This window comes from Felis catus, chromosome C1 (assembly GCF_018350175.1).
Source record: "Felis catus isolate Fca126 chromosome C1, F.catus_Fca126_mat1.0, whole genome shotgun sequence".
In the NCBI taxonomy this organism is placed as follows: domain Eukaryota; kingdom Metazoa; phylum Chordata; class Mammalia; order Carnivora; family Felidae; genus Felis; species Felis catus.
This window is the reverse complement of record NC_058375.1, coordinates 114,215,521-114,230,938: the sequence shown is the minus strand read 5'-3', so window position 1 is coordinate 114,230,938 and position 15,418 is coordinate 114,215,521. Positions and strand designations below refer to the sequence as shown.

Here is a 15,418-nt window from a genome sequence, read left to right as displayed (position 1 = left end):
GAAGCCACTTGGTCGGAGTCTCAGTAGCTCTTGGAAGAGGAAAGGCACAGAAGGATATTTTTGGAGGTCAGGAATCCGGGCTGAGTTACTTCAAGGCTGGTCTCATAAGTTGGGCAATTGGTTAGTAGCAGGCAGTTTATACCAAATCCGTTTGGGTTGAAGGACACAGAGAACCAAGAACTCTGAAATGAGTCTTGATGAATGGACTGTTAGTCTTGACGAAGTAACTATTTTAGTTGGTTGACAGTTTCATGTCAGGAGACAAGAGTTTTCCAGGGTAAATGGTAAGTCACTTTGGCTTAGTCTCTGTCCTGTTTAATACAGGGGCAAAAAATTAAGTTGGTTTTAGTCTTCAATGAGTAATCTAGATTGTCTTTCTATTTTTTCCCCTTTGTTCTTCTTTTTTTTTTAATTTTTTTTTTCAACGTTTATTTATTTTTGGGACAGAGAGAGACAGAGCATGAACGGGGGAGGGGCAGAGAGAGAGGGAGACACAGAATCGGAAACAGGCTCCAGGCTCTGAGTCATCAGCCCAGAGCCTGACGCGGGGCTTGAACTCACAGACCGCGAGATCGTGACCTGGCCGAAGTCGGACGCTTAACCGACTGTGCCACCAGGCGCCCCATTGTTCTTCTATCTTGAAAAAAGGGGCCAGATGTTGCCACATGTGGAGTTTTTGTGATTAATTTTGTGTGAATGTAGTCCTGCCTTTAGGTAACTACAATGGGATTGATCATCAATTTAGGAAGGTACATGTCCATTGTGTCTGAGATAACTCTTGTCCTATGCATGAGTTCTTTCTTCTGTAGGAAGAGTTCTCTCTAAATCAGGTCCATGTTCTGTACACTCCATATATATCATCTTTCTCCTCATCATTTTTTGTTCTTTTCTGTATAATTTGTTTTCTAAAAGAAGTGAGTGATAATTTCAAAACTTAAAAATAGACATTTAAATATATGTGTACAAAAAAGGATCAGAGGATAAATGTTCTAAAATCTTTACAAAGTCTGTTTTATTTTGGAAAATGGGCCAACTAGGTGAATTTTTTTAAAGTCTACTATTCTTACTTTCCACATCCCTTTAAGGAATAGGTATAATTTTGGCCATAGGTGGAAACCTCATTTTAATTTTATAAAGAAGCATAATAAAAGAGATACGCAAGCTTTCAAGCTCTCTTTTCCTACTCTTAACTTTTTCCAGTGTCCAATTAGTGTGTGAGAGAATGTGCTGGTGGAAATGAGTGGAACAGGTCTATGTGATAGCGGACAGCCCCACAGCAGGAACACGATTTCCGTCCCATTGAACCAACTTTTCCACAGCGGTTCTTTGTGCAGCATGAGCCATCTTCGGAAGAAAACCTATGAAAGTTGAGAGACTTTCCATGCAGGTGAACCTAGAGGTTCCATCTGCATTGCCCTCTGGGGAAGTGAGGTTCTGGCTTTCGCTTTCAGGAGTGAGCTCAGTGTCACAGCAAGGCAAAATAACGTCTGTACAAATTTATGGCTTTTACAGCCAGGGTCCATTTCTATTTGTCCAACTTATGAGAGCTAAACATAGAGGTGAAGCTAGGCTATTTCTGTTTTTTCATTTTTTTTTTAATTTTAGAGATAGAGAAAGAGAGAGAGGGAGGGAGGGAGCAAGTGAGAGCAGGCGAGAGGAGCAGAGGGAGAGAGAGAATCTCAAGCAAGTTCCATGCTCAGCGTGGAGTCTGACATGGGGCTCAATTCCATGACTCTGGGATCACAACCTGAGCCAAAATCAAGAGTCAGTCACTCAACTGACTGAGCCACCCAGGCACACCAAAACTTAGATATTTCCAATTTGAATTTACTAGATATGATAAAGAAGCATGAATATCAAAGAGGCAGGAGGGCATTTCCATGGTTGGAAAGACCCACTCTGTGAGCTTCATTTTGCATTTCATGTACCCAATGTCAGCAAGAACAGATGTATTGCCAGGATAACGTATCTGCCAATGAACTGGAAGTAACTTTAGCTTTCCCTCATGAATTTTAATTAATTTAATTTAATTTAATTTAATTCTGTGGGTGTTAAGGGTAGGTGATAAACAATGCTTATAGATGAAACATAAACACAATTTCCTCTCTCTAAGCCTTGGTAGTATGGATAAATATATTATGACCAAATGACAGAATCAAGATTCTGTCACATGATCTGGAGACTATCTTTAGTAAAACCATTATAAAATATGATAAAATCATAACAAATTCTCTGAAGGTGTAAAAATGAAAGATAATATCTTGTTTCCATTAAAATATGTACTCACTCAATGATTTTAGCACTTTCTCTTTAGAAATATGCAGACAGATGTTGGTACATAGAAACCCAACACCTTAAATTTCACGAAGAAGAAACAGCTAAGTACTAAACAGTACCCTACGCCTACTAAGTACTGTTAGTTTCCAGAATCTTATCTCTGTTTAGTATCTCATGATAAATTCAACAAGTAGTTACAGTGTATTTTTATATCACTTGCTACTCTTCCAAAATCTAGACTTCTGTTCTGATTTCTTTAACCACTGTTTACCTCAGTTAGTCTTTGAGCTTCTCTACCATGGATGATAGCAGCGCATAAAGTCAAAAAGAAAGCTGTTGTCCATTGGGCTGTGAGGGAATAAACATGACAGCATGCTGGCCTGATACCTCTGCCTTCACCTGGCTGTCAATTTTAATTGTTTCAGCCCTCCAGGTCCAGCCTTAGATTTGACCTTATTAAAAGTGCATGTGTATCTCCTCCATTCAGCTCCCTCAGTGCACACTACACCTTACCGTTTAGCAATGGATTTTATGGCAGACAAGTCACTGCTCTGTCAACAAGTAATGGACTACATTTGATTTACCTGTACATATCCAATCACTGTTCAATAAGTTTTTACGAACACACCTACTGTGTGTCAGTCAGGCTTTTTGTTGGAGTTCAAGATAGAGCAGAAAACAATCCAGGAATGTGGCTTATGGTAGGGTGAAAAAGACAGATGCTAAACAAATAATACACAAATAAGTTTTGCTGATTTCAGTTGTCTGCAGGGATTATGATTGTTTGTAATGTCTCACATTGATTCCCCTGTTGCTAGCTATCAATCAGGACATGTGCAGATGTAATTCCACTGTAAATCATATTTTGTCACTTCTTTCTTTATTGGCTCCTGGGACATCTCCCCCTTTGGGTTTTCGTCTTGTATCAGTAGTACATCCTTATCATATTTGCTTATAAAATTTTTCTTTGCTCTCTGACTGGATCTCAACTATTCTTATATTCTCAAATGTGTATCTGCCAACAGATTCCGTCCCCTAACCTCTAGACCTATAAATCCACCTGCCTTCGCAATATCTCCCTTGTACCAACTCAGCACACCTGAAACAAAATGACTTCCTCTCCAAATTTGTTCCATCCCCAGTCTTCGAAATCTTAGTAGATGGCAACTCAATCTTTCCAACAGCCCCCAAAACCTTAGCTACGTCCCTACAACTCCTCTCTCTCTTTCTCACAGACACATCATAGCAATCCATTTTGTCTACCTTCAAAACCATCCCACTAACCTTCACCTCCCCATCACTACCCCATGCTCCCAGCCTCTGTCACCCTCCTTATCTCCCTGCAGTCTATTTTCCACCCAAAGGTCGGAGGCACCCCTTTATAGTTTGAGTCGGATTATGTCTCTCTTCTGCTCAATCTCAGGCAGCAGCTTCTGATTAAACTCAGAATAGTAAAAGACAAAGTCCTTGGACTGGCCTATAATGATGGATGTCATAATACACACAACTTCTTGAGCCCCCTCTGATCTTGTTCTTTTCCTCTACCACCTTCCTCCTGCTGGGACACACCAGGGCCTTTGCTCTGGCTGCTTCTTATTTCTGGATCACATCTCTGATAACATATGGCTCCCTCTCCACTCCTTTAAATCTTTGCTCAGATCTCACTCTTTCAACAAATACTTCCATGATGGACCTCCTTCATGCTGCTGAGTGCCTCCTTCACTTGTGCACTCTAGATTTCCTTACTCTGCACATCTTTTTCTTTTGTCCATAGTACCTGTACCTTTCTATCATACTATTTCATATGCTCATGTTTCTGTCTGCCCCTCTGCTAGAACGTAAGCTCCACGAGGGCATAAATCTTTTTCTGATTTGTATGTTGCTATACCCCAAGTGTGGTGAAGAATATCTGGCACTGAGAACATTCAGTGAACAACAACAACAATAAAATGGACGAAAGAATCAATACATTTAGTGATTTTTATTTTTTTTCTTACAGAGGAGGAAACTGGTGCTATAATTCTGGTTAATTTTCCTCACAATACTCTGAATTCAGACAGTGACTGCATTGGTAGAATGCAATAAATAAATAAATAAATAAATAAATAAATAAACAAATAAATAGTACAAGAGGAGAGAAAGGAAATTAATGGGAGATAATACAGTAGAACTTTGGTTCGAAGAGTTGAGAGACACAGCAGTTATCTTCCTAAGGTCACCCTCATCACCCTCCTTTCCTCTCACATGGTCATGGCACATGGTAGACATGCAATAATTGTTTGCTGAACTGAACTGAAATTCTAGAAGAGATATCAATTAACCACGAACAATGACCACAAAGTTGATATAGCACTAGTTAATGGTTCTTGAATGGATTTTACCAAGAAATATCAGAAATCCTAAGAGATATTCCATACAATAGGAAGAATGTTAATGGGGAATCTGTGGGGAAACTATTCTGGGGAATCTTCACATGCTTTGCACTTCTCAGAAATGCGTGGTTCACATCAATAGGTTAGGTTTTAAGGACACATTTCTTTGCTACGATAAGGAAACTAATTTAGTGAAGTTCAGCTGATTACTTTCCAAATATCTTACACAACACTGGTGCCTCAGAAGGCATGGTGTTGGAAACATTGAAAAGGATGATCTCGAATGGTCCCTTCCAATAGTAACACTATAGGGAAGTCGAACAAAAGCCAGGCTTTAAATCCGGAGACCTGAATTTAAGCTTCAGTTTTACTACTTCTTAGAAAAGCTTTCCAGGGAAAATCCTTCTACCTTGTGAGGCTCACTTTACCAATCTGAAACATGAGGTTGATAAAGGACATCTTCACCAAATGGTTGTGGGGATTTTACAGGCCAACTGACAGTCCTTGCCTTCTTCTTCCTTCTCCTCTTCCTTTCTTTCCTCCTCCTCTCCATTAAACAGTTATTTCCTTTGGTCAAATGTATTAAATTAAAAAATTAAATGCAACACAATCTAATTCAATTCCAATCTACACTGAAATTGCTAGGGCAAGACTGACAGTAGTGGCCATCTGGCAGCATTCATAGGAAAAATAATGCTGGTGAGTATCTTGTATCACGATGTCTGCAGCCTCAGAAGAAGGAAACCAACCCTGGGCTGAAGCCCTGGTTACAGAGGAACTTTCTTTGAAGACAAGTAACAGCCTGAGCTTTGTACAATCTTACCTCTCAAGGTGTTTATTTTATTTTATTTTATTTTAAAATGTTCATTTGTTTTGAGACAGAGGGCAGGAGAGGGGGAGAGAGAGGGAGAGAATCACAAGCAGGCTCCACCCTGTCAGTGCAGAGTCTGAAACAAAGCTAGATCCCACAAACTGTGAGATCATGACCAGAGCAGAAATCAAGAGGTGGTCACTCAACTGGCTGAGCCACCAGGTGCCCCTCAAAGTGTTATTTTAAAGACACGTCACAGCAGCATAAATCACCAGCCATTTCTTCCCCCAAGAAAATAAGGACACACTCCAATTACAAGTTTAGTTGAAATGCATGTATTCTCACCAATAAAATATTTTAGTTAGGATTATTGACTTAAAGCTATTCATTTCTGGACACTCTGGGATACTCTCCAATCCTCTGCCTTTGGAAGCTCTCTAAGGCAGATAACCTTGCTCCATTTTCAAAATGTAGAAATTGAGGTTTAAGGAGGACTAACGAATTAGTCTCAGGTCACCCAGGGTTATCAGTGGCTGAGCCAGGATTCAATCCTTCATCAGTCTGCCTTCAAAGTTCATAGTCTCTAGATTTTTAATTATAGTCAACAACAAACTTGATATGAAACTTTAAAAAAATTTTGTTAGCCTCCCCCATGGCCAACAGGAAGCCCAGAGTAAACTGAGGAGCAGGTAGGAGAAAACAAAATATGATGTTGAAATCTCTATGGCTGCAGAGAACAGAATATCCTTGGTGATATCACTAGACTACAAGTCAGTCGTTGTATATTCACAGTGTAGCCTTGCATCACCAAAAGGCTGCAGACATCTCCTTTCACTGTAGCAATAATAAGGGGATGGGATGTCTCTCATGTTTGATTCTCACCCTGTTAGTTTAATTAATTCTGAAATTATCAAAATGCTGGCAGAGGGATCAATGTCATATGCAGCATAATAATTGTTATACCTGGCGCATGTACGTGGTAGAGAACCATCACAGAGAATGTCTGGGATTACAGAAAACAAGGCAGAGTGACCTATTTAAAGGCCGTGACTAAGTGCTCATTATATTTCCTCTTTACCCGATAAACATATCCAGTATTGAGGCATAGGAGTCTTTCTTTGTGACTTGGTTTTTATTAATGTTTTTACTCTCAGCATCTAGTCAGTATGTGGCACATGATAGGTTCTCAATATATGTGATGCTGAATGGGTCTATTAATACAATCAGCAGATGTGTGCACATACCAAGGAATTAGGGCTCCAAATTAGACAGGTGTATGGGCATTGGTCATGTTCCCCGGGAAACAGACTTTGGAAGAGAGTGGTGTGTAGGAAGATTATTGGAAGGTGCATTGGAAGTCAGTAGCAGTTGAAGGGAAGGAAAAGCAGCATGGTTGGGTAGAGAGAGGCTGGGATATGATGTAAGAACTTTAACCCATCTTATGGAAGCTCTAAAGCTGAGAGAGCCTGTCGGCATTCTCCAAATCGAGAAAAGGGGGCTGAGCCTTATTCCAGTCTCCCATAGATGCTGACGAGTCTTAGGTTGTAGGCCCTAGGGAGGAGACATGAACTTGGACAAAGAGGTTCTATTCCACCAGCACAATTCCCAGGGATGGACTCAGCCAAAGGCTGTCTGGTGGCAGCATTTCCATCAGCTAAGAGAATGAGAGCCTCAGTCCTGACTGGGGATTGGGCCCACATGGCCCAGCACCCAACCCAGGTGCACATGGTAGCTAAGTCAACGTCATGAATGAGTTCAGGTACTCTCATTCAATGCCCAGTCAGAAGAAATAGAAATTACAGTTGACCCTTGAGCAAGGCAAGGATTAGGGACACTGACTCCCACGCAGTCAAAAATCCACCTTTAACTCATGACTCCCCAAAGCTTTACTAATAGCATACTATTGACTAGATGTTTACAGATAACATAAAGTCTATTAGCTCTAGATAATTAACATAAATCAATTTATGTTATAGGTATCTTATTCTGTATTCTCACTGTAAGTCAAGTTAGAAAAAAAGAAAATGTTATTAAGAAAATCATAAGGAAGCGGGGATACACTTACAACATGGTAGGTGTATTATTGTAAAAGAACTCAAGTGCAGGTGGGCGGGGCCAGGGGTGGGGGAGAGGTAGGGCTGCAAGGCAGGGCGTGGCCGCTGGATGGCGCTGGTCCTTAGCCCCGCCGCTTCCGCTCACCAGCCCCCGTGGCCTGCAGGTGGCAGCAGCGGCAGCCTTCTGGAGCGCGGTAAGGCTGTCCCATCCGTCTTGAGCTGCGCCACCAGCCCCGGCCCATGGCAGCTGAGGCCACACGTGAGTGCCGCGGCCTTTCGGAGGCTGTGGGGGTCCAGTTGCAGCGCTGCTGGGGAGAGGGGGCCACGCCCGGGAGGAACCGAGGCCTGAGGCCACTCGAGTGCAGCCCAGCAGCGGGCGTGCAGAGGACGGGGAGGGGGCAGGGGTGCTGGGGCACAGGGCTCCCTGCACTGCGCCATCCATGCCATTTGGGAACGTTCTTCTGCGTCAGCCCAGCCCCCTGCCCGTCTGCCCCAGCTGCCAGACCAGACCACCCCGGTGGCACTCCCAGCGACCTGAGGGCCTGCCTGGGCCTGGGCCTGGGGCTGCTGAAGGCTGGGGCGCTAGTCCCGCCCGCGCTGGGTGGGTTGAGGGTGCCATCCCTGCACCAGTCGCCTCCATTGGATCCCTTGGAGACCAGGGTGGGCAGTTGCAAATACACGCCTTGTGACTTTTGCTGTCAACTCTAATGAACAACAACAACAACAAAGGCAAATAGCCCATGCTTAAGTAGACCCACGAAATCCAAACTTGGGTTGTTCAGTGGTCAGCTATAGTTAGAATGACCCTTTTCGGATAATTATGAGTTTCAGTTGAGGACTGTTGCTTCCTGAACAGAGACACGTTCTTTCGGAGAGGTGAAGGCAGACAGGGTAGAGAGAAACCTTGGTGCTAGGGGCCAGAGGCCTGGTTTCTGATTCCAGCCAGCCACCAGCAGCTTGAGGCCATGCTCGCCACCAGCCCCATGGCCTCCATTTCACATCTGAAAGTTGTGTGTTGGCATAAATTGATTTGTGAGACCCTTGGGTTTTAAACGACGCTCCATCTGAACCACAGAAAGGATTTGGCTCCCTGATGTGATGGAAAATTATAAGATTCACAAAACCTTCTAAAATGCTAACTCTTATTATGGCCGTTTAATGACCTTCATTCAAAGAGCAATTACTTAGGGAAAGAAATCAATTCTTGGAAGGGGACTAGCAGATAATTTCTAAATTCACTTGCTTTTCAGCACTGTGAATCTTGAGCAGATATTTTGTCCCCGTCAAACATGTAGCACATGCGTGGTGTGGAGCACTGGTGTGGAGAATGGGGACTGTCTATGTTCTACAGTGCATGGTTTTCAAATGTGTACTTATAATTCAGTTGTACGGAACAGTAGTGGATTTTTTATATAAAAATTGTTGTAAATGCTGGCAAAATTCCCTGTCTAGCCCATGTATTAGCCTTCTAAGCTTATGTTGAGACAAATAGTTGCAGTAATAAATACCAAGTTTGATTGGTGAAACACTGAGAATGAATATAAAAGAAACACAAAAAGATATAGCTTTAAAATTTGGCTTCTGAAACCTGATCATACTGAGATATGCTGGAGAGCATTTCACCTGTTGGTTGGCAAAAAGATCAAAACGCTTTATAACACAATGTGTTGGTGGGGGTGTAAGGAAAGCCACATTCTCACAGATGCTGGTCAGAGTGAAAATCGGTACAGCCTCTAAAGAAATCAATTTAGCAATATCCATCAAAGTTACAAATGTGCATAATCTGACCCAGCAATTTCATTTCTAGAAATTTATCTTAGAAATGTACTTGACACGGGCAAACTAATGGAATAAATTAGTTGAGATCCTTTCCTATAATACAAAAAAAATTGGGAACAAGTCAAATGCCCATCAGCAGTAGAAGAGTGAGATATAATTGAGTGCACAAAGACATAAAAAGAATAAAGAAGTACCTTATATACTGATATGGAAGGAAATCCAAAATATATTATTCATTGAAAAAGCATGATGTAAAACAGATTATATAGGATAATACCACCATGTAATAAGAGCAAAAAATACATGTCTTTTTGGTATAGGCATCGGATACCTCTGGAAAGATACAGAAGAAATTGGACATTGTCACTTCAGGGCAAAGAAGCTGAATGGCTAACAGTGCATGCAGGGTTGGGAGAGAAATCTTTACCGAAAATTTTATCATTCGGTTTTTAGCTACATTAAAAAAACCAAAAAAAAAAAAAAACAAAAAAACAAAAAAACAAAACAAAAACGTTAGCCATGAGCTGAAAGAAAGCTGGTAGCTTGAAGAAAAGCTGATTTAATTAGAAAGGTATAAAGAGGGAGAAGAAAAAGGGTTGTGGAAACTTGGTGGTCCCTGTCTGGATGGACCTGGTGGTTCCATCGGGTCTCAGGGTTTTCCCAGAGTCCTGAGGAGGGTGAGGAGAGAGGGTGAGGAGAGAGCGTGATTCTTGGGGAAAGGGAACAAGCAACTTCCTGTCATCCAGTAGTTTCAGAAGTTTCCGCAACTCAGAATCTCATTGTCTTTAAATGATTTTATGTGTTTGCGTAGAAAAAGATCTTGGATACTACTGAGCCTAGAAGAAAGATAACTTGAGTCAAAACCAAGAGATTCCCCTTCTAATTGCAGCAGTCAATTATATGGTTTTAGTTGTGTCATTTAATTTCATGATTCTTAACTCTTTCTAAGATTAGATGTAACTGGAGAGCTTTTAAAAAATATACCCATGTTGGAGGCTTCACCTCAAACCAATTAAAACAGAATCTCTAAAGGGACATAGGAATTGATATTTTTAGAGGAGTCCCAGGTGATTTCAAATTGGAGCCAGGGTTAAAAACCATTTTTTTTCTTCAGTTGTATAACTTGTCAAAGTGTTATTTCTAAGCATCAAATGAAATAATAAATGGACAGTTACACATTTGTACCACATAAAGTGTTTTAAGAAGAAAGTGAAGCTTTTAAAGAGCTTGCTGCAGTTTTCAGCACATACAAAGTGTTCAGCAAATTGTCTATATACATATATTCCATATATGTTTTTTAAAAATCTCCATGGAACAAATGTAAGGAGGTCCTGATTACACCTGTAGCAATTATACTATATGCATATCAATTACCAGTAAAGATAGTTTCCTTGGGCTTAGTAGAAAGAGAACCAAATTAAAATCAGAGCCATCTGAGGGGCTCCTGGGTGGCTAGGTTAGTTTAACGTCTGACTTTGGCTCAGGTCATGATCTCTCAGTTCATGAGTTCGAGCCTTGCATCGGACTCTGTGCTGACAGCTCAGAGCCTGGAGCTGCTGCAGATTCTGTGTTTTCCTCTCTCTTTGCCCCTCCCCTGCTCGCACTCTGTCTCTCTCTCCCTCAAAATAAATAAACATGTAAAAAAATTCAAAAAAAAAAAGTCAAAGCCATCAGGGTTCAATTGCACTCGTTATTCATTCTTGTTATTTTTTATGACTAATATTCCATCGTCTATAGACCCCATCTTCTTCATTCATCTATTGATGGGCACTTGGTTTACTTCAATATCCTGGCAATTGTAACTAGTAGCAGTGAACATATCTTTTTGAAATAGCATTTTCCTTTTCTTTGGGTAAAAGAAATTCCACAGTAGTGGAATTACAGGTTCATATGCACAATTCTTTCGTTTTTGCTTTTTTCATTTTTTCCAGTTTTATTGAGAAATAATTGGCATACATCCCTGTATAGCTTAAGGTGTATAATATGGTTTGATTTGCATATATTATGAAATGGTTACTACAATAGGTTCAGCTAACATCCATCTTCTCATATAGATACAACAAAAAGAAAAGAAAAAGAATAATGTTCTTATGATGAAAACTCAGGATTTTAACAACTTTTCTATTTATATATCATACAGTGTGTTAACCACGGTCATCAGGTTGTACATCACATCCCTAGTACTTATTTACCTTGTAACTGGAAATTTGTACCTTTTGACCACCTTCCTCCAATTTCCCCTCTCCCTGCCCTGCTTCTCAGGTAACCACAAATCTGTTTTTTTCATCTATGAATTTGGTATTTTGCTTTCTGTTTTCTTAGATTCTACATATAAGTGAGACCATACAGTGTTTGTGTTTCTCTGTCTGACTGATTTCACTTAGCATAATGCTTTCAAGATCCATCCATGTTTGTGTGTGTGTGTGTGTTTGTGTATATCTCTCTATCTCTATCTCTATCATCTCTATCTCTATCTCTGTCTCTATCTCTATCCCTGTATTTATATAACTCCTTTTGTTTTATTTATTTATTATTTATTTTCAGAGAGAGAAAGAGAGAGTGAGAGAATGAGAGCAGTGGAGGGGCAGAAAGAGAAGGAGAGAGAGAATCCTCAGCAGGCTCCACACTTCACACAGAGCCCATCACAGAGCTTGATCTCACAATGGCGAGATCACGACCGGAGCCAATATCAAGAGTCGGACACATAACCAGCTGAGTCACCCAGGCATCCCTATACCACAACTTCTTTATCCATTCACCTATTGATGGGCGCTAGGTTGTTTCCATGTCTTGACTCTTATGATAAGGTTGCTATGAACATGGGTGTGCAGATATCTTTTGGAGTTAGTGTTTTCATTACCTTTGGATATAATCCCCAAAGTGGAATTGATGGATCACATGGTACTTCTGGTTTAATTTTTTGGGGATCCTCCCTACAATTTTTCTAGTGGCTGCACCAAGTTACAGTCCCAACAGTGCAAGAGTTTCCTTTTCTCTACATTCACACTAGCATTTATTATCTCTCGTCTTTTTGATCTTCGTTCTATCAGGTGTAAGATAATATCTCATTGTGGTTTTAATTTGCATTTCTCTAAGGATTAGTGACCTTGAGCATCTGTTCTTATACCTGTTGGCCTTGGATATGTCTTCTTTGGAGTAATTTCTGTTCAGTGGGCAAATCTTGAGATGGTGAAGTCCTTGAGAGAAGTCTGAACTCTTGGATATTTGGGTCATTTTAATTTCCTATTTCCCACTCCAAATCAAGGGACGGGGAACTAGGGAAATAAAGTTGGATATGAAGTACAAACTGCTGGTTATGGATTTGATATTTGACATCACAATTTGATTTTTTAGAATCGTGCTTTAGATGCCCTCAGCTGGAGATTGAGCGTACCTCATGGGTATAGGAAGAATGTGTTTGCTCTGACATTTGAAATCTTATCAAAAATGTCTTAGTCTATCAATGTATGGAATGAGGGATAAAATATCTAATTAAAATAACTATTGTATAAAATAGAGAAGCTTTTCTCAAAGTGTTCTTTTGGGAAACATTACCATAAGATCAAAGAAACTATATGCAACATGAGAGTTCTATGATAGAGTTAGTTTGGAAAATTTTGGGTTAAATATGCCAAAGGGGCTTTTGCTTTTAATCATGGAACTTCTTATGAACTTCAGCAAGCTAATATGAACTAGGAATCCCCTCTGACAGATACAGCACATTGGTTCCATAAAGTTGTAGAACTCATACAACTGAAATACTCTGAGAAACATTGCAGTCATTGGTAAGAGTAAAGTTAAAGTAGCAGTAAATGTGGGGGAAGATGTGGAAGGATATAGGGAATCATAGATATCATCCTAACTTCCTGTATATAAATACTTAACCCATGGGTAATGAAGAAATGCATGGGACGTGTCTACACCATTGCCAGTTTCAGGGCTGTATCTAAGCACAGGGATTCTGTGGTGTTAGAGAAGGCCATGATGTCCTACGTTTTCAAATAAGACTGCAAAGGAAGATTTATATTTTATTATTGAAGGGATATAGATTTTTCCTACTTACGAGACCTGGGAGGGGCACATGGTGGTTCAGTCAGTTAAGTGTCCCACTTTAGCTCAGGTCATGATCTCACTGCACGTGTGTTCGAGGCCCGCATCGGGTTCTGTGCTGATAGCTCAGAATCTGGAGCCTGCTTCAGATTCTATGTGTTCCTCTCTCTGCTCCTCCCTTGCTCTCTCTCTCTCTCAAAAATAAATATTATTTATTTATTTATTTATTTATTTATTTATTTATTTATTTTAAAGATCCCTGGGAAACAAGTTGCCTGGTGCCTGTTAGTAGCCAGTTTCTGACAATGAAGTTAATCAACCTTGGGATGAAGCTGCATCTATGGACAGTAGCAAGGATAGTTGTAGAGAACTTAAGTTTCTGAAGATATCACAGTATTACTCAGTCAACCCTTAAGCTTCCCCTGCTTCTGGACTTACTAATTCTAACACACTGATATGTATTAAATTCTTTTTTATTTAAACCAGCTTGACTATTTATGTTAACTGTAACATCCCCAAAGAATTAATAACATGGCACTCATCAACACAGAATGGAAGAGCAACTGTGTCCAAAAGAGTTAGAATTTATTGAAAAAAGATAGAATCAAATATGCATGTGAGAAGAATATGCTACTGTCTAGAATTCTTTAAACCTGATTGTTTGAGCACGTTCAAGGAACTTTGCAGAGACATAAAAAACAAAGGCAGCAGAAAATTTATCCTTGAAGGGAGATGGTGTCATTCAAACTTGAGACAAAGACATGACAGTCCAAAGATAGATAACAGAATAGTCACGTATGGAATGTACCACCGTGCTGGAGTAACATCATTGTTCTTGATATTAGCTGGGAGTCTCAGCATAAAGAGAAACATTTGATAAAGTTTTGATTTGCTTTATAGGCAACCTTAAACTCCTGGAATGTATTAGAAAGGATAAAGAACTATTACCTCTTATCCACAAAGGGATGTTTCTTTATAAATTAGAACAATGGAAAACTCATGACGGCATTGACTCTCCTTTATATGAAGTATCCTAACACATTAATTTAATGGTGGCCACCATCATGATTTCCAGAAAGGAGAATTATAAAGGGAATATATTAAGAAAAATGGGACACAGTCTGACATGAAATTGTCATTAAAAAAAAATCAGCATTGACCTTGACAAATGAATTGACAAGGAAGAACTAAAGTATTTGAAGTGGTGGCAAGGAGTTCACTATTAAACTGAGATTTTAACAAGGTGTCTATAAGTCATGTGAAGAAAGACATGTCATTAAGGACAAATACACAAACCTTGCACAGGATTGTAATAATACTACTTAGAAGCCTAAAGCCCATTGTAATTGAGGCTTTCAAAAAAGTGCAAAGAAAAACAAAATAAAACAAATATTTTCATTTATGTTGAATACATTTGGTTAAATTAGGAGCTATGTGATTTTATTTCTAAGGATATCTCTTAAATAGGTGATTATAAATTTGCACAAAGATTTATGTACCAAGGTGTTTATCATAGTGTTACTTATGGTACAGTATTGAAAGAAAACTGACAATCTAATAATAGAGAGTAGGTTAAATTAATTCTAATGAATATGTAAAATGATATACTATGTATTACTAAAATTTTGATTTTGAATAATTTTAGATGTGAAATTCCTCCCATGATACCATGTTACATGAAAAAATAGCAGAATATAGTTATATTCAGTGTAAAATCACTTGTATGTATTTTGCATATACATGGGTATATGTACACAGTAGGTAAAATATGTATCTCTGGTGGTGACATTATGGAATTTTTTATTTTATGGTGACCTTGTATTACAGGAGCTTGGCATTATTTTTAAATAAAGACAAATTCTTAAACTTTAAATATAAAGTGAGATTAAAATTAGATATAGTAAGAAATAATTGTATCCGGGAAAATAAGTTTATGTAAGCTTATATATATATATAAGGAGGATTATGTTCTAATAGCAATCAAATGGAAACTCAAAGTTATGTAATGTTTTATCATATATAGTTTTCTTCAGGTTAAAAACATATGAACCAACATGGTCAGTAGTATAGGAAAG

At 39.5% G+C, this 15,418-nt stretch overlaps 1 protein-coding gene across 5 annotated transcripts in view; it reads left to right on the top strand.

The window, feature by feature from the left end:
* Window positions 1–15,418, top strand: part of CNTNAP5 (contactin associated protein family member 5) — an 805,732-nt gene that overhangs the window by 299,668 nt on the left and 490,646 nt on the right. The window contains exon 1 of one of the 5 annotated variants that reach the window (XM_045033599.1): window positions 7,609–7,773. The exons of the other annotated variants lie outside the window; for them this stretch is intronic. Within the exon in view, the coding sequence (XP_044889534.1) occupies window positions 7,624–7,773 (150 nt within the window). The 5' untranslated portion in view covers window positions 7,609–7,623. Of the gene's footprint in view, window positions 1–7,608; window positions 7,774–15,418 lie in introns of those variants that run through there. 5 annotated transcript variants of the gene reach the window in all.